Source organism: Pleuronectes platessa, chromosome 16 (genome assembly GCF_947347685.1).
Source record: "Pleuronectes platessa chromosome 16, fPlePla1.1, whole genome shotgun sequence".
NCBI lineage: Eukaryota > Metazoa > Chordata > Actinopteri > Pleuronectiformes > Pleuronectidae > Pleuronectes > Pleuronectes platessa.
Window position 1 is genome coordinate 10,227,736 of NC_070641.1, and position 18,036 is coordinate 10,245,771.

The following is an 18,036-nucleotide window of genomic DNA, read 5'->3' on the forward strand; positions in this document are numbered from 1 at the left end:
GCTGTGCGACCTAAGATACAGCATAAGCCCCGGTCTTGACTGCCCGCCAAGCCATGGCTGCTTCATTACAGACTTTTTTTATGGTTTGTTTCATTGGATCAAGCTGATTTTTCACTCGGATTCATTCCCTCAAGCTCCCTTTATATGAGGCTGTATATCAAAGCTGTAAATGGTCTGTTTATGTGACTTCTGCTACTGCACACTGCATTAAATCTCGCCAACATGTGATGGAGTAATTGCGATATCGCTCTCAAGGTTCAATATCTCAGACCAATCATTGGTCGAGCAGGGAATTTTTGGGGAAACATTCATGTGACAGATTTCAGTCAGAAGAAACAACAGATTTATAGAAAATAGTCGATCTCAATAAGAACATTCACAATCGGAGGAATATTGATGGGCAACCCTAAGAATCCAAATTCTTTGTGTTATCAATTGATCTATACTGCACTGCCTACTGTCCCTTATGTTTTCCACTGGATTTTTCGAAAGAATTTCATAGACCCCTCTTTTGTCTCACAAAAAAAGGATTCACAATTATCAGGGATTCACAACACTCATCCTTCTTTGGAAAGTCTACCCCAGTTTCCTGGAAACGAGGCACTGACCATTTCTTGAACTTTGGATTCAGGAGGAACCATATCCATTCTGTCTGGTTGGGGTTGTTCGGGGTCAGGAGACTGTGACAACCCCCCCCCCCCCCTGTGTTCCTGTGTTTTTTTAGACTTTGAGAAGGTGTATGACCATGACCCTGGGGCACAGTACTACAGGAGTATGAGGCACTGGGGCCATTGCTGTCGGTCATACTGAGCTTTGCAAGCAGAGCGACAGCTGCGTCCATGTCCTCAGAATAATGTCAGACATGTTCCTGATGGGTGTTGGACACAGTAGTGTTGTCATAGACAGGATTTTCTAGGGGTGAGGAGAGCAACAGGTTTGGGAGCCTCAGGATTGTGGTGCTGCTCTTTGCAGACCACGTGTCTCTGTTAGCTACGTCCGACTGGGACCTGTTATGGTTGAAGAATCTATCTACAGTCCGATCCTCACCTAGAGTCTGGGTAGAGACTGTAAGAATGAGATCGTGGACACAAGAGTGTAGGACAGTGTGTACTAGACCTAATAGAGGTGTCTCATTTTTACCTCCCCACAAAGGTTGCAGGTAGCTCCAAAAATATATAGTAGTGAATAGGTGATCCAAAAATGTGCTCTTCCTCCTCTATAAATTAGGAGACTTGAGGATTGGGGTAAGAAGTTAAACACTGAACAGATCAACAGTGACCGAGATCTCCTGACGTTTAATCCTCACTGTGTATCAAGTTGGCTCCTACATTGAGTTGTGCAATCCATCACGGTGAAATTAAAGTCTGCATGAATGTTTGTCACATTATTGTAATGAGGCATTGCCAATCAATATGCACTTACACCGCAATATCAAGCGGCGACAATGTAATGCTGGGCAAAACAAGCGCACACTTTATCATCACCGTGATGGATAACACAACTCAAACGACTTTCATGAGTCTAATAATTGATTTTCATATCACACAGAAGTAAATGGAGAGCAGTGGCTGCTAACAGTATGAACATTCAAATGGGGGAGCTTGCATTTGAATGTGTAGGTCTTATAATTAGCTGATACGAATGAGTTTTACATTTGAAGGTTCTATCTTGTACACCAGAGTGATGCACTGGGTCAAAGTAGCTCCACCTCCTCTCCAGCCGCGTCTCGGCAGCGGTCTTTGTTTATCTCCGGTTGAGTCCAACCCTGACTGAGGAGGAGCGATAAAAGTTCACAACACAGACCGGACCCTCAACAATGGCGAGGCTGCTGAGCCCTCTCAGGAGATGGAGTGCCAACCCTCATCTTGCCTCCTTTTAGACGCCTCTAATCGCCATGTGCACCGGAGTCATTAGCGTCCGCGATCCCCCTTCTGCTCTCCTGCTCGCTTCCTCCTTCCTTCCTTTCAGGGGCTCACAATGAAGCCATTTGCATCCCTCCAGGTTGCTACGATACTCGGCCCCCCTAACTTGAAATGTTTTGCCTTTTTGCTTTGAAGGTTGATTTCGAGAGGAAAAAACAGGGGAAGAAAAGAGACACATACGTGTGTGTGTGGCTCTGAATTTGTTGTGTTACTAAAGTTGCAGTTACTCAATCGTTATTCCTTATTTGGTGATATTTTAAAAAGTATTTTTTACCCTGCCTTTTGTTTGTGTGCATGGACGTCTTCGTCTCTGTGGCCCTAATGAGGCTGTTAGTTGATATTGCCATATGTGCATGAACACATCAGAGAGCCCCGAGGCAAAGACTATTCTTTCCCCCTCACTCATTACGGTTTGCTTTTTAGCTGCGTCTGCAACGGGCGGCCAACAAACAGAGGGTGAAATTGACAAATTCCTGAAGTGATGGTGCAGATTAATGCGCTGAGCACCGGGAGGCTTCGTTAGATGCTGATGCACACTCAACTGCACAGGCTTCCTGAAGATTCTCCCCCATCAGAAGGCACCATTTGTGTTTTATTGTTGAGTTAATTTCACTGCGTGTTGTCAGACAGTGGAATCACAGATGAGGGTTCGAATGAGCAGATAGAGAGCCGTCACCTCATGTTTCAGATGGATCGTTCCAACAGGGGGGGGGGGGGGGGGGGGGGGGGCGATGTGGTCGGGGACAGGAGGCATAAATTAAGTCGTACCACAAACCCTCAAGCCTTATTACTGTGCATCAGCGTTTCACAGAGTTTCTGTCTGCCTCCACCTCCTCTGGGATGTGTCTGGCCTTTGAGGATGCTCGACTGACGGCTGGCGGGGGGGCTCCCCTCCCACCTCAGTCACCCCTGCCTGTGCGGCGCTGCAGCTTGGCTTAGGGCTAATTAGCCCCGGGGAAATAAAGACAGAAATCCACTTTTCAAAATGAGAGATGGCCGGTGCTAAATCAGGCTAATGCTAATACTCTACTTGGAGGTTTCGTGAGGGGTGTTTTATGCCCGTCCTTGCCACGGAGTGGGGGGGGGGGGGACCCAGCAGCTTGCCAGGCGTGATGGTTTTTAGAGGTTCCTGCCAGGTTGGGCTCCTCTCCCTCCTGCCCCATCCATCTCGCCCTGCCTCTGTCTGAAATTCAATTGACCTTTTGTTCCACCTCACAGTGAATGGGCGCAGGCCGGCTCGACCAATAGCCAAGCCAGAACACTCATACCTCTTTATTTGATCTGTCCTGCCGAGCCCAGTGCTTTCATTACCTACCCAAACACCCAGCGCTCACCCTCTCTCCTCCTCCTCCTCCTCTCCTCCACCGCTACATCAGCTTTTTTTATCTTTTTCACCCCCTTTCTTGTCCTGCTCTTCCTCCTCCTCATGTTCTTGATTGTTATGGTGATTGGCTTTTGTTTGCTCCTGCTCAGCTTGTTTTTAAACACAGCCCTGTTTTCTCCTCTCCTTTCCCTCAGAGGACTTTTTTCCGACTTTGTGAAAGTGCTGAGGTGGCCTCCCTGTCGCTCAGGGCAGAGCAGCTCTGTGTTGCTGTGCTGTGACGAGGCCCGTCGTGCACATGACCTGCCAATCATCTCGATCTTTGGGGGTTGACAAATTAATCCCAGCGGCCTCGTTCCAGCCACTAATTACTTCTTCAGTCAAACAAGCACCATTGTCTCAGCTTTCCTTCATCCGACGTCTCTCGCCCCTCATCTGGATTCGGTGTTCATCCGGCGCTGGCTCCTCTCATCCTCGCGTGCTTCTGCACCTTGCCCTCGCTCCAGCGTCAAAAGTCATTAAATCCTTTCTGTCCCCTCTCCACCCCCACATGCTCCGTCTCTTTTCTTCTCCTGCTCCAACCTCGGTACGGGCCTGCTGCACTGTGATACATACTAAAGACCAACTTCAGCACTCACAGCATCTCATGTGTGACTGCTACCAATCAGAGCCCTGCTGTCGTACAGTGAGGGCTTTGCGGACGGTTGGACTCGGCGTCTGTGTGATTGGGCCTTTTTTGGAAGTGTGTGTGTTTGTGTGTGTGTGTGTGTGTGTGCCCTTCTTCACACAACTGAAAAAAAACTAGCAATCCTGTATTTATAGATGAAGAGGGGATTATAAATTCCTGTAAATGTCGCTTACGGTGTAGAGTAATGAATATTATTCTCATTACGTTACATTAAACATAATTGTAGTATATACTGTATATTAATAAAAGTAGAGAATCAAACATTATCAGAGTTTTTGTAATACTGCCTTTAGGCTTTTGCTAAGTTTTAAAGTAACATATTTTTTTGGTTATTCTCATGCAATAAGACTGCAAACATTTGATAAGCGGGTCCCTGTATGGTTTGTACCTTGTGCTCTATGTCCAGATATACATGGATGTACAAGCACCAAGCTGTCGGTAACACTGTGCAGCAATTTTGTGGTGGTGGTTACAGTCCAAATTGCAGGTCATGTGACGCACGGGGGGGCGGCTAGGTCAAGTTTTCCTGTAACAAATCTGTATGGTAGGATCTGCTCTCAAAAACAATAAAACAAAATTGCATGATTACAATTCTCATTACCACAGTTTAAGGTCCCATTTCAATTAAAGAGTTGAGAGTGCAGCGTCGGTGCAAACTCTCAATGCCCCACAATGCAGACGAGTGTAAAACCTTTTAACGCTGCATTTTGTGAACAAGTTTCATTACCACACACAAGCCAAGATAATACACACCTTGAGCAAGGGCACCATAGATTGCATTTTCCAGCGGGTGCGTATTGGCACTGGCATCGGCAACACAATAACAGGAGAAAAGAAAACGACTGCAAGCCAACTTACAAACAATGCATGTTTGAAAACATTGCTAAACTGAAAGGACACTCAGAGTGCAAACCTCTGCCAAGGCCCAGCAGTCTCCTTGTGAAGCCACATTTAAACCCACTAGGTCTGGATTTGTGTTTGGCTCTGCACCAAAAATTGTACACACTCACACAAATCAGTCCCCACAACATGTTGTTAATCCTTTATGGCAAAGAGCATTTTTCTGGGGAATGAAATATATAAAAATTACACATTTTCTCTCACACAAAAACCCTCAAACCTGAATAATAAGCCAGGGATGCTGCGACATGAAGCCTGTTGCATTGTTCTGATTGGAGAGGGAGCAGGACACCACGGACAGCCAGCTGAGTAATGGCGGCGGGGGGGGGCTTCGGGGCCACATGCAGCTATTGTGATCGTCTCATTCCGTCATTAACAAAGAGAACGTAGTGGTGCTAAAACAGGCTGTGGCTCCATTGTGCAGACTCCATTTGCCCTGGCAGACAATGGCACACAGAGCTTTAACAGGCCGGCTGCCTGTCGTGTGTCAGGTCACGTAGGAAGCGCGGCGACAGCTTGAACAAATATCATCTGTTATCATCAGAATCTGTTTGTGCGACCGCAAGGGATTAACATCTGCAAAATATGTTTCCCGGATCCATTTCTATTAACTGCGAGCGAATCTGTAACCAAACCTCTGAGTTTTTAATTTATGCGTTCAGGGGGCTGTTGCTATCGAGAGAAGAGTTCAGGTCAGCGGCGGTTACCAGGCGAGGCAGGACGCCCACAGCCACGTTTCCCGGAGAGCCCAGATATTTTTTACAAGCCTCCTAATGAGAGCTGCAAGGGAGCAGGAGTCGTGTAACCGAGCGGCTTGTGAAAGTACAGAGGCGCCACTCTGCCTTCAAATTTGATCAAGGTATAGAAATGAAAAGTGTGTGTGTGTGTGAACGGAAAGTGTGCGAGTGCCGGTGAATGTCATCTCATCAGGAGGAGAAAAAAAAAGTATTTAAAGCAAGAGCCATTTGCAAGATAGAGACAGGAAGAGGGATGAGTCGAGAGAATTAAGGGGCTCAACCTTTAGTTTGGCCTTTGCGCCGACATTCTCTGGCGCTCCCAGATGATTATGGATCGTGTGCTTAAGTCCTCCGGTCCTCAACCCACTGTCACTCACTTTCGAGTGTGCGTGTAACACCTGGACATCCCTGGAACACCCCGAGACCAAGAATCCTCAACACGTGCGCACAACTGTTGACATGCACCCTCATTTGCATGTGCAGAGTGTGAACAGGCACGTTGGAGCCGCTGCATGGCCAAGTGTGCGTCACGGCTTTAATCTGGGTTTACCGGTGTATGGATGGCGTTTTGATCCCCTTCCAGTTTGTTTTCCTGTATTTTTGAGCTCCTTGGATTAAAAATGAGCCACGATGACTGATGTCGTATGTTTTTTGTGTGTCCGCAGGTTCCTCTTATTACGACAACGTGAGGCCGCTGGCGTATCCCGACTCAGATGCGGTACTCATCTGTTTCGACATCAGCCGCCCGGAGACTTTGGACAGTGTCATAAAAAAGGTCAGTGTTTTGTGTTTTTTCCCCCCCGCTCCTCCTCTCCTCACTTTGGTTCTGCATTTAATATCTCCTGCGACGCCGGAGTACCAACCAGAAAAGAATAAACTGTTTCCCCCCCCGATCAGCATCTTGTATCGCTCTGGCAGCAGATTGCATTTCCACGGCTCGACAATTGAGCAAATCAGCACAGAGTTCAGAGCCTCCCCGTTCCTTTATCTCATCAAAATGTCCATGGGCACTTGACCCGCGTCCCTCAAAGGAATGGAAAGGTCAGACTGAAGAATGAGACGAGAGGCCTTGCTGCCGGGGTGGGTTCCAGAGGAATATCAGATACGCAAATTAGCCACAGCAGTCGTATCAAAGAGCCGACGCAAAGCCGGTCCAAGAGTTCTAGAAATCCCTGCTCTGCGGACATTTAAAATTCAAAATCCGAGTATCATGCAGAGCAGTTGGCCAGATGGTGAAAGTGAACATTGGTGAGGAGGCCTACGGTTCGGATGCTGAGATTTTCTGGAGTTGAGATCGAGTGGTGGTTATGTGTAGGCGGGGGCGAGGTTGAGGTCATGTTTTTACAGCCAGTGGTAGACTTTGTGCCACACACTGTGAAATACCTAATGCACATGCTGAGACACCCCGGCTTAATTGGTGGTGTCTGCGCGCACGTGTTTCATGTAGAGCAGGCCGGTGCCATTTAGTGGTCTGTCGTCTTGAATCCATGTGTGTGCGCTCGCCTTTGAACTGCGCTCTCTGTGGCCCTAGGACCGTTCCCACGTCGGGCCTGTTGACGTGTTTAGTGGTCTGAGGAGAGCTGCTGTAATGCCCGTGCAGACTTTGTAGATCTAACCCGAGACACCTTTTTTTTTTTTTAACCCGCAAATATCTCTCAAGCCTCAGTGCCCTTTGTCAACAGGGGGAAGCAGAGCTGGTGTCAAGCTTTTGGTTTTCCCATGAATCCCTTGACCCCTGACCTGGAGCTGTCGCCCTGGTAATCTCTGGAACCCAGGGGCACATGGAAACCTGTTGCACAATCACCATCCCAAATTAGACTCTTGACCTCTGGAAACAAGCAGGTTACCGGAGGGTCTCTGGATGACAGCTGGGGGAGGAGTGAGGGTTAAACCATCAAAGCTTTTGATTGGATGTTATTGGTAGAATAGGGATTGTTCTGAAAGGTCCAACATTGTTTTCTCCGTGAAAGATGAATGGACCCCCCCCCCCGGCACTCTGAACACGACATGCAGAGTATTCCTGGGCTGGCAGCGGCTGCTGTGTATTTGTGTCGCGGGCAGAAGAGACCACTTTGTTGGTTCAGCTGAGTTTCAGAGGAGACATTTAATCTCAGGGCGATTTTAGAAGGAAGACGACTGCTCGACCTTTTCTGTAGAGATCCTGAAATAGATTTGTTTGTCTGGAGGAAAATATAAAGCACTTAAGGTCGTGCAGAAACCTAAACCAAGCCTGCATGAATCATCAAAGTGAAACAGTGAATTGTGTATTATCAAAGACCATTGTGTGCCTTTAATAAATTATTATCGAGCCAAAATGATTCATTAATGGTCATTTCACAGAAAATGTATCGACAACTACTTTGATTTTCAATCATATTCAACATTTCCTTTTTCAGAAGACTTGACTGATGAACTAATGTGCATGTTTGTAGACTTTCTGACATATTGACCAAACAATGATTTTGATAGTAAGAATGAATTAAAATAGATTGTTATTTATGACCCTACTTCAACTGTACATATTTAGCAATTACCATATTATTAGTCTCAACATTTTCTTTGAGATTAATGATTTTGTCCAATTAACTGTCAAAAAAACCAACATTTTCAATTGACAAATGCATAAAACAATTGTTACACATAATCTTAATTGTTTTTTTAGAAAGTTAGAAAGGCAGTCAGTAGAGTGAATATATCTGCCAAGGCCCTTCACTCCCCTTGAATTCAGTCAAGCTGCACCAAATTTCACACACTCATGGATATCAGTTCCCTAAATGTGCCTGACTTATTTCATCAAGATCAGATCCATGAATTCTGGAAAGTCGGTGCATATGTCAATAAATTTATTTCTGCGACCAGTTCCATATTTGGCCAAATCCCTGATGTGTATCTGATTCCTCCACAGTGGCAAGGCGAGACCCAGGAGTTTTGTCCCAATGCCAAGGTGGTGCTGGTGGGCTGCAAACTGGACATGAGGACGGACGTCAACACCCTGAGGGAACTCTCCAAGCAGCGGCTCATCCCCGTCACCCACGAACAGGTGAGCACAGGCAACATGATGGATAAAGGAGGAGGAGAAGAGGGGGGGGGAGAGACTGGTCTAAATGATGAGAGAAGGAGTTTGGAGGTGCCCTATAGGAAGAAAGACGGATTTGAAAACAACCAGACATGCAGAAAAGACATTAGAAAGCAAGCCAGGATCAGCAGTGGCATTTCACTCTTGTGAAGTCCCGTAGGAGGGAAGTAAGAGACCAGGCTCATGCAACACAATCAACGGCTGCAGAATAAGAGCTGTGTGAAACCCCTCGGGGACACGTTGCTGGGGTTGGCATTCTGACTGAAATTTGCTGACAAGGGCTGTAAAGGTTGCTTATGGCGAGGGGCCGCGGAGGAGGAGGCGGTTAGTGGAGTTTAGGGACACATTTCCCCCCCCCCCCCCCCCGAGATGAAATATTCATGCAGATTTAGTTTCTTTTTCGAAACCCAGGGATGAATAGAAAAAACGGACGTTGATAAACGAGCGAGCGCTTTTATCGCACGCCGCCGTGACCTCTAAGCCAAGAGGGGACGGGGTGGGGGAGAGAAGAGGGAGGGGATGATAAACTGTTCTGTAAATGTGTGAATTTTTAATCAGCTTTCACCGTGTTCATTTTGTGCTCTGCCGTGTCGGACATACAAAAAGTGGACACAAAAGCCCTCGGAACAAAGGATCCCCCCCCCCCCCCCCCGGCTGCTGTCTGAGAGCGCGCTGGCGGCTAAAAACACGCAGCCTCGGAAAAATCAGCATCTGAAAAACAGTTCATGTAAATAAGATACATAAACAAAAGATGGAGCAGGCAAAACACTTAGGGAATGTAAAATAGCGAGGGCCCATTGGTGTCGAGGCCGGCATCACGCTATCGTTCCGCTCTTTCTCACTCGCTCTTTCTGTCTGGTGTAGTTAATGTGTGTGCCTGAAACGTGTCCGGAAACCGTGTGTCGGCACAGCGGACGCCAAAGTTTTCCACAATGAACCCTCGGCCGCTCTAATCCAATAGGGCCGTGTTGTTATCCTGTTGTCGATCTTAAATTGAATTCCGACACAGCCGAGGAGTCGGCAGCGAGGAGTGACCACTGGGTGAACTCCAGACGGTTTCCGCGCTAATCTGCCCGGAGATCCGATCGAGCTTTCTCTGCTTCTCGTGCCAATCTCCACCTTGGCCTTCCTTCCGCCTAATGAGGAAGTCTGTGCGTCTCGTACGTGGATGTGGCCGCGACGAAAGACCAAGCCCGTCCACTGCGGATGAATAATCCCTCTGTGGTGGAGAGATGTTTTAAGGTCGTGGGAAACGCAGCCTTCACTCATCTGTTAGGAAACGTTTCATCGGTGGATTTGTGCCTGAACGTGAGTTTATCAGTGCGATCAGGAAACAGGAGATTAAACACGAGGCCGCGCTGTGCTTAAAGGGAGGCCGAGGGATTTGAAAATTAAATTTGTTTCTGATTTGATTTCAAGCAAACAATTTACAGTCTCAATTAACTGGGCATATTGTGACATTACTCAGGGGGACGCTTAATGCTGGAGGACTTCCGTTATGGGTTTAGCCTCTTCTCTCTAAATAGCTGCACAGCCCATGTCAACACTGGCGCTCTGGCCCACTCTGTTACCACAGACCAAGGACTGAGAGCATCTGCATTATTCATGCTCTCGGATGGAGGGGCTTCATTTGTCTCCAGACATGTTTGGACCATTGACATTCAGTCTACGGTCCCGATCCGCATCTTTGTCTCTGGACCGCTGCCTCTTTCTGGGACATTTAGTCTTTTACTGTGGAGATATATTGCCGGCTTGTGCCAAGGTGGTGTGAGAGATGGGGGGTGCGTGCTGCAAGATTTCAGTTTCTTTGTGAAGAGCTCAAACAGCAGTGGTGTCGAAAAACGTCCACTAAAAGACCTGAGGACACAAAATAATTCGTTTAGGGCCTAAAGAAGTGCATTGTGTTGAATTTGGTTTGATTTGGAAACGTGATACCTTCAATATGAATTGACTTTAAATTAACTTTGCGCTCAGTTGCTGCTACCACTGGGACTCATCCACAAAAGTGACTGATTCTCCAGTTTGGGGTTCAGCGTAACTGAGTGGAGCTTCTTCTGAACCTTGAATAAACAGGTGAACAGCTCTTTGTGCAGCGGCGGGGGTGCAGCTTCAGGGTTCTGTGCCCTGAGTCCTGCAGCAGGTCTTTACAGCTCATAAACTGTGGGTCACTTTCACAGTTTCAGGGAGAAAGGCTGCAATCAGCATCACCACAGGTCAAACAAACAGCTTATTCCAATCAGGCAGGTTTAGAACATGCACCGACCTAGAGAAAAAAGCAGCAACTGAAAACCACTGAAAGGAGAAAACGTGGAAGAAAATGGCTAAAAGATGAAAAAGCAGAAAAAAGTTACGCTGATGTTTTGCTCATTCAAAGGTTTGATGAGCTCGTGTCGTTCCCTTTTTCATCTTTCCCTCGCTTGCTTGCTTACGAATAATCTCGCTCTCTCCGTCTCTGTGTCGTAGGGAAGCACGATAGGTCGACAGATGGGGGCGGTGGCCTACGTGGAGTGCACCTCCAAGGTTTCGGAGAACAGCGTCCGGGACGTGTTCCACATCACCACGCTGGCGTCGGTGCAGCGGACGCACAAGCCGCAGCTCAAACGCAGCAGTTCCCGCCGGGGCTTGAAGCGAGTGTCTCAGCTCCCCCTGCCGCCGCTGCCCGGTCGGACTGAGCAGATCGACCAGGCCCCGACCATCAGGAAGGACCGGGCCAAGAGCTGTGTGCTCATGTAGAGACCCATTCTTCTAAATATATATATATGTATATACCTAAACACAGAAATATATATAAGAGGAAGTCTATTTATTGTTTTTTGTTTTGTTTTGTTTTCCTCATGTTTTGATTTCTTTGCACTGCAGAGTGGTGGGGATAAAAGAAACACTGCGCTGTGAAAACTAAATGCTTTTGGATTCATTTTTTTTTTTGCCTGTGTGCATATTTTCTAAGCTGTTTACATATTTGTGTTGTTTTGAGATGATGGCAAATTGGACTAACTCTCCGGACACGTGGAAGCTGTGACAGCGGAAGTGTCGTCTCTTCCTGGGTATTAAAGAGGAACTCATTTCCTGAAACGGCTCAAGGGAAAGGACGGTGCTGCGGCGGAGCGGGGGGGGTGAGGAGAGCGACGTGAGAGGAGCCACGGTGAAGACGGACGTCTGTGGATGAAACTTTCAAAAAGACAATGTCGCTGAGCGCACATGAGGACTACATGTCCAGCTTCGGTCTGTTGTTGCCTCCTGTCGCCATATCTGAGAGAGAAACTTGTATGTACAGTCTTGCTGAAAAGGGATTAGGTGAAACGATGAGTCAAACCAAACATTAGGAGCTGGAAATGAGATTTTGTGATACTGATGGAAGTTCTATGAAGGCGTGTGTGTGAGAGAGAGAGAGAGCGTTACAACCACAAGTGCATTTTAAGAGTAAAGAAAAATGCCACAGCCAATCTGATGTTATTTTGCTCATTTTAACACCATTTTTCTCGACGACTCCAACTTGTGTCAGTTTCACTGAAGTTAATGCTGTTGTCACTATTTCAAAGTTGTTTCTTTGTGGAAAATTAAGTGAGAAAATGTTAGGGCTATTTTGTTGTACTTTCACTAAACTCTGAAATAAAGCAGCAGCTTGACCCTACAGAAGGACAACGGGTTAGTTTCCTTCATATGTATTTTGATTGGTTGATTGGTTGGTTTAGTTTTTCTGCAGGATTATGCAAAAACTCCAGAACATTGAAAATTGGTGGAAAGATAAGACATATGCCTACAAGGAAACCACAAACTTTCTAAGTGGATCACGACAAAGGATTATTCTTTTCACATTCACAACATGAGATAGGACATTTTCACTGATTTACCAGGAAATCACTTATGGATCTTAATGAAACACAAAAAATGACAATTTGCAAATGGGTGCAGATAAAAATCAGAATCTGGATCTATTGAATCTAGATTCTACTGAGTCCCATTCTAAATGTTTCCTAACTGCTACAAGTTTGTTCACTTTTCACCCAAGATTATATAAAAACCACTGAACAGATTTCCACAAAAAGGACACATTTCATTTGGGTGCAGATCTAAACAAAGGGGCGGATTCCAGAAATATTTTTTATTTTTCTTTAACATTGCGACATAGGTGTTCACATTAATAGATTTCTTGATGAATTTGATGAAAAAATAAATCAGACATCGGGGAACAATTATCACTTGTGTCAGCCTGTAAATAATAAGGCTCCACTTCCTGTGTTAATGCCGTCTCTGTGCTCTCCTGCAGCCTGAGCAATGAGTCAGTCTGTCGAGGTAATGTGCACATACCTTGCAGACCTCTGTGCCGGCAAAAACAAAAATTGAACTGCAATGCAGCAGCAACCGAGCACTGAATATTTTTTTTTTAAGTGACCGACTCCAAACTATTTCAGGGACTTCAACTCTATTCAGTGCGACAGATGACGTGACAGGCGAGCTCTTATATCGACAGGGAGCAATTTTGGTGTCCGGCTGGTCCAGGGACTTTTTTTCTTCTTCTGGACCCCAGGAACACAGTTTCTCCTACGCAGCAGGACTTTCGGTCTGGAGTGGGTTTGCATTTGGCAAGCTGCTGCTTCCTGACAGGATTTAGGTGGAGGTGAGCGTGGACATGCCCAGCCACTGTCAGTCGAAATCCCTCTGGCAGCAACTAAAAGCTTTACCTCTGTAACTGTCAGTGTTGTCTGACAACTAAACTGGTGTTAAATCCCTGCTGGACAGCCAGGATAGATGTGGAGAGAAACAGGCGAGCAGAAGAAACTGAAGGGGAAGCGACAGAGGGCGTGTGAGGGGAAGAACTGAAGGAATAATCCACCAGTAATATGTATTTCAAATATCCAAACCTCCTGGAGCTTGTCTCCTCACGTAGGATGGGAGATGGATTCACAGCTGGTACAATAGATTCACAATGTCGTCAGGGCAAAGAATGCATCTAATTGTCCGAAGAACGAATAGGAAAATAAAAATATCGAATATAAATAAAATCATTGGAAAGAAATCAGCGGCAGGATAGAAAAGAAAACCCATTTCAGCATGACAAACTTTTTTGGGGCTTTCTCAAGTATTGGTCCATTTCTTCAGAGATACTTGTTTTCATCATCGCGCTTCAAGAAACAATCGGATTCGACGAACTGGGAAAGGAAACATCAATCTGCTGAGCTGCTCAGCTCGTGCCGTGAGTGGCCAGGGTTCATGGGTAGGTTGGCTACAAAGAGTAAGAAGGGAAAAAGGTCAGGAATCTGTGATGCAGATGATTTCTGGCGTGGATCCGGACAAAACCCAGAATCTGAAATTTCTTTTCCATTTCTTTTTTTTCGACATTTTCACCACCCAGAGGAATGTTAGCCTTTTACAGAGGGTTGCATTATACTGTTAATATATTGTAACTGCCAGTGTAAGACCAACGAGTGACTGTCCACCAGAATGTGACAGAATCAGATTCAGTTAAAAAACTGTTATATATTACCACATTAAATATATAACTGGTACTGGATTGGTTCCAATCTAAGGCATGAGGTAAAATAAGGCAGATTCATAAGGATAATTGCAAAGAGCAACCCATCTGTAAATCGAGTTAATAACACTGAAGCTTCCAAAAATGATATTACACATGGGCTACCAAACACACATAGGCTACACAATAGTATTCTCTGTAATCAAGAAGTGTAAATGTCTCTAAACTGCAAACACAGAGACATGCCTTTATTATCAGGGACATAAAGTTCAGTGTGTGTGCAAGTGAGGATCCAGATAAGCACCTGCAGATGTATGTAAAGTAGCTTCTGGCGGATGATCGCTTTTTGGCACAACACCAGTTATTAAACCCACAAGGAAGTGAGATTTTTAGTGGCGTGTCCAAAAGAGTAAAAAGAGAAGTATTAATATTTCTAGGATGGACTCATTAGTCACAGAGGAGCCGTAGAGAGGTGTTGCTCAGATCAGGAAATGAGCAGTGGAAATGAGGGCAACACCCGCGTCGGGGGCACCAGGCTCCTACGGTTCACACTGATGCTTAACAGGATTAGTGTTGCGGTGCAAATGCTTGTGTGTGATGGCATCATCTCCATTGCACTGCCCCGCATCTCCCCATCAGCCTGCATAACCGTCAAATACAGCAAGTCATCCAGACGCTGCAGCCAGACGCGTGTGCATCGTGCCAAGACGAAGACCAATCAGCTGCTGCTTTGTTTGTGAAATTAAACCCACATCTGAGTTTATCTGGACGATCTAGTCCCACTTAGAGGCAGGTTTATTACGGCAGGATGTCCTCAAATTCAGCAATGTGATCAGCCATTTGCCCTTTACCTCCGAGACGCCAGGGGGATTAGTGCTTCCGCAGGTTCACGCTCCGTCTCTGCATTCTTGACTTTCACTTCTCCGGCTCTGACCGACACAGAGAGCCCAGTCATCTCAGCCCCGGAGCAACCCAGAGGTGACGTCACGTGCACAGGAAGTCCACCATCACGGAGCGTTCTTTGGCAAATTACTACAATTTGCAGATGGGGTTGTGTCCTCAGAAATGGCAGAGCGACAGAGAGAGGGCAGAGAGCGATAGAGAGAGAGAGAGAGAGAGAGAGAGAGAAAGAAAGTGATTGACACACCCAGACACACGGAGGAGGGGTGATGGAGAGCGAGAGAGACAGTACTTGGCCCGTCTGCTGACAAAAGGCCACAGAGCAGAGCCACAAATTAAATACAGTCATGAGAGGATTTGTAATGAGAAGCAGTATGCCGCACACACACACACACACAAACACACACACACACACACACACACACAGGAAACTGGCAGAGATTACGGCATTGACGTTCACAAGAAAATGCCTTCAAAGGCATATTAATCTGACGACCTTTCCCCAGTTACCGCTTAAGATTTTCAACTTTATTGTTTCCTGCTTCCCAGCAGATAAACTCGACAAAGTAGAGTCTAGGCTGGTCCCCTCCCTGTGGTTGGTTAGCAGTGAAGCACAGGCTATGGAGATTAATTAGCCCACGGTTTAGTGCTTTCTGCTATAGTTAAAATGTGTGATGTGTGCTTTAATATAGTTGATCGTGTGTGTGTGTGTGTGTGTGTGTGTGTGTGTGTGTGTGTGTGTGTGTGTGTGTGTGTGTGAGCGCGTGTGTGTGAGCGCGTGTGTACTCACCTACATCTTTATCTGTATTTGTCTCTGTGACTGAGTTTACATCTGGGACCAACATCTCAGAAGTAGAACAGGGGAGGATTTGACTAAAGGGAGAAGTTATGAGTGATATTTTAGAAGGTGTGTTTTTCCATCATGTGTTCTCAGATGGATGCACACTTATTTCTCTGAGGGATTAGAGGTTGTGTGACTGAGCTGTGCGACGGGGAAGTGGTGGTGGGTGGTGGTGGGGGGCTGATAAGACGTAAAAGATGGAGAGGTTTGGCAGCGATATTCAGAATCCACTGCTCGAGTCTTTAAATTGGAGTCCACAGACTGATTCATATCTTGGAGGGCTTCCATGGAAAATAAACCAGCTTTTATCTGTGATTGAGGTGAACAATTCGGAGGATTTATTGTGTGTTGCAAAGCTGGAGCCGGTCTGAGCTGTTGTTTTCTTTAAACTGGGCTTAGTTAATTGTTTTAATGCTTTACTAGCATTATGTCTTTCTCGCTCTAAAAATGGCAGCCACGATCAGAGCCGGAGCAGAGCAATTTTCTTACGTCATGAAGTCACGTCTCGCCTCGACTTGAAGACATTTTCCATCGAGGTCAAGGAAACGTAGGAAACTGCAGCCTTAGGGCTCCATTTTAATTATCTCAGCTCATGGTCTAAAGCACACAGTGCATTCTGGGCTGTTTCCAAATCCACTTTTGCTCGTTTCAGGGTGGAACAAGGTTTGTAAAGGGTTGTGCTTGCTCTCCTAATGAATCCCAATTTGTCAATTAAAGTGCTATAAATCAATCAGAGAGCCAGATTCTATTCCCTTTAAAAGCCAGGTGAGCTTGCACCTCAGTGCGTTGCTATAAAAAGGCGGATTTCCAGGTAATAGGAAAGAACACTTCTCCGGAGAGGAAACCGTTTCGCAAAGCACGTGAATAGATCAACTGTGTGCTTCACGCTAATGATTGGGCTTCATATGTAGGTGCATAATACCATCTTGATAATGCACATATAATAACAAAAGAAGACCGCAGAACAGATTTTAAAGGTGTGGTTAAAAGTGTGATCACTTTCCACTGCGTCACACACGTCCACTTCCTCCCGCCATCCAGAAATGGAGGATAAATAACCAGGATACAAACGCTGCCATCTTGTGTATTTGAACCCAGAGTCTGTAATCAGATAATTAATTAATGGAGGAGGTGGGCAGAATGACCTGTACTGCAGCCAGCCAACAGGTGGCGATCAAGACTATTTAGCTTCACTTTGAGGGAATTTGTTATGTCATACATCTTTTTATACAGTCTGTGGCCTGACCACAACTCGTTTTAAACCAACACAGCATGAGTGGTCAAATGGTCACTTGCTATTTTAGCAATATGGGTGCTGGATGGGAAAATGACTTGTTTGGTCTGAAACTAACAGTCAGTGGTGATGTGATTGGAGTCAATCTAAAGGCCGGCGCATGCTTCTGCATTTTCACGGGCCCGTAAGCGCAAGAGCCCTTCCGGGTCCCTTACGTGCTTATGTATCCCTCCTTACGTGCTGACGGGCGTCGCCCCACTTTTCTAAAATTTACGGCAAAGCTCCGCAAGCTCACTCAGCCCGCAAGGCTGTGATTGGTCTGCTCTACATCCCTTCTGGAGCTGCATTTCCGGTTTCATGCCCCATAAAACAAGCAGAAACAACGGGAGATTTAGAAGAATGAATATGGACCAAATAGAAGAGCATTTGGCAGAAGAGATCCGAAAGTATGTCCACTTGTATAACCCGTCACTGACTGGCGTATTTGTCCGCCTGAAAAAGGCTACAAGGAGCCGCAGTAGCTATGTAAATAAACAATCGATGAAGAAGAAAGAAGGCGTCTCTCAGGTCGTCTTCGACAAAAAGAATTACTCCGCCTAGTGTTCTGGCGCGGAATTGCTTTGTAAGACGCGTAACGGTTGGGGAAGCATGAATGACAACGAGTCTTGCGCCACAGCGGCGTGAAAAGACGCAGACGCAGTCGCAGAAGCATGTTTCAGGCTTTAGTGCTTATGTATCTCTTCTTACGTGCGTCGCCCCATTTTTCTAACTATACGGCAAAGCTCCACGAGCCTTACGCAGCCCGCAAGGGTTTTGATTGGTCCGCTAACTACATCCTTTCCGGAGTCGCATTTCCGGTTTCATGCCACATAATACCGGCAGAAACAACGGAAGATTTAGAAGAACGAATATGGACCAAATAGAAGAGCGTTTGGCAGAAGAGA

The 18,036-nt window shown here is 46.2% G+C and overlaps 1 protein-coding gene across 1 annotated transcript in view; it reads left to right on the forward strand.

Annotated features, from left to right (window-relative positions):
* rnd2 (Rho family GTPase 2) overlaps positions 1 to 12,278 on the forward strand; it is a 28,780-nt gene extending 16,502 nt beyond the window's left edge. Inside the window, exons 3-5 of the mRNA XM_053443395.1 lie at positions 6,234 to 6,343; positions 8,474 to 8,608; positions 11,108 to 12,278. Coding sequence (XP_053299370.1) covers positions 6,234 to 6,343; positions 8,474 to 8,608; positions 11,108 to 11,377 — 515 coding nt within the window. The 3' untranslated portion in view covers positions 11,378 to 12,278. The remainder of the gene's footprint in view (positions 1 to 6,233; positions 6,344 to 8,473; positions 8,609 to 11,107) is intronic.
* Positions 12,279 to 18,036: the final 5,758 nt, after the last annotated feature.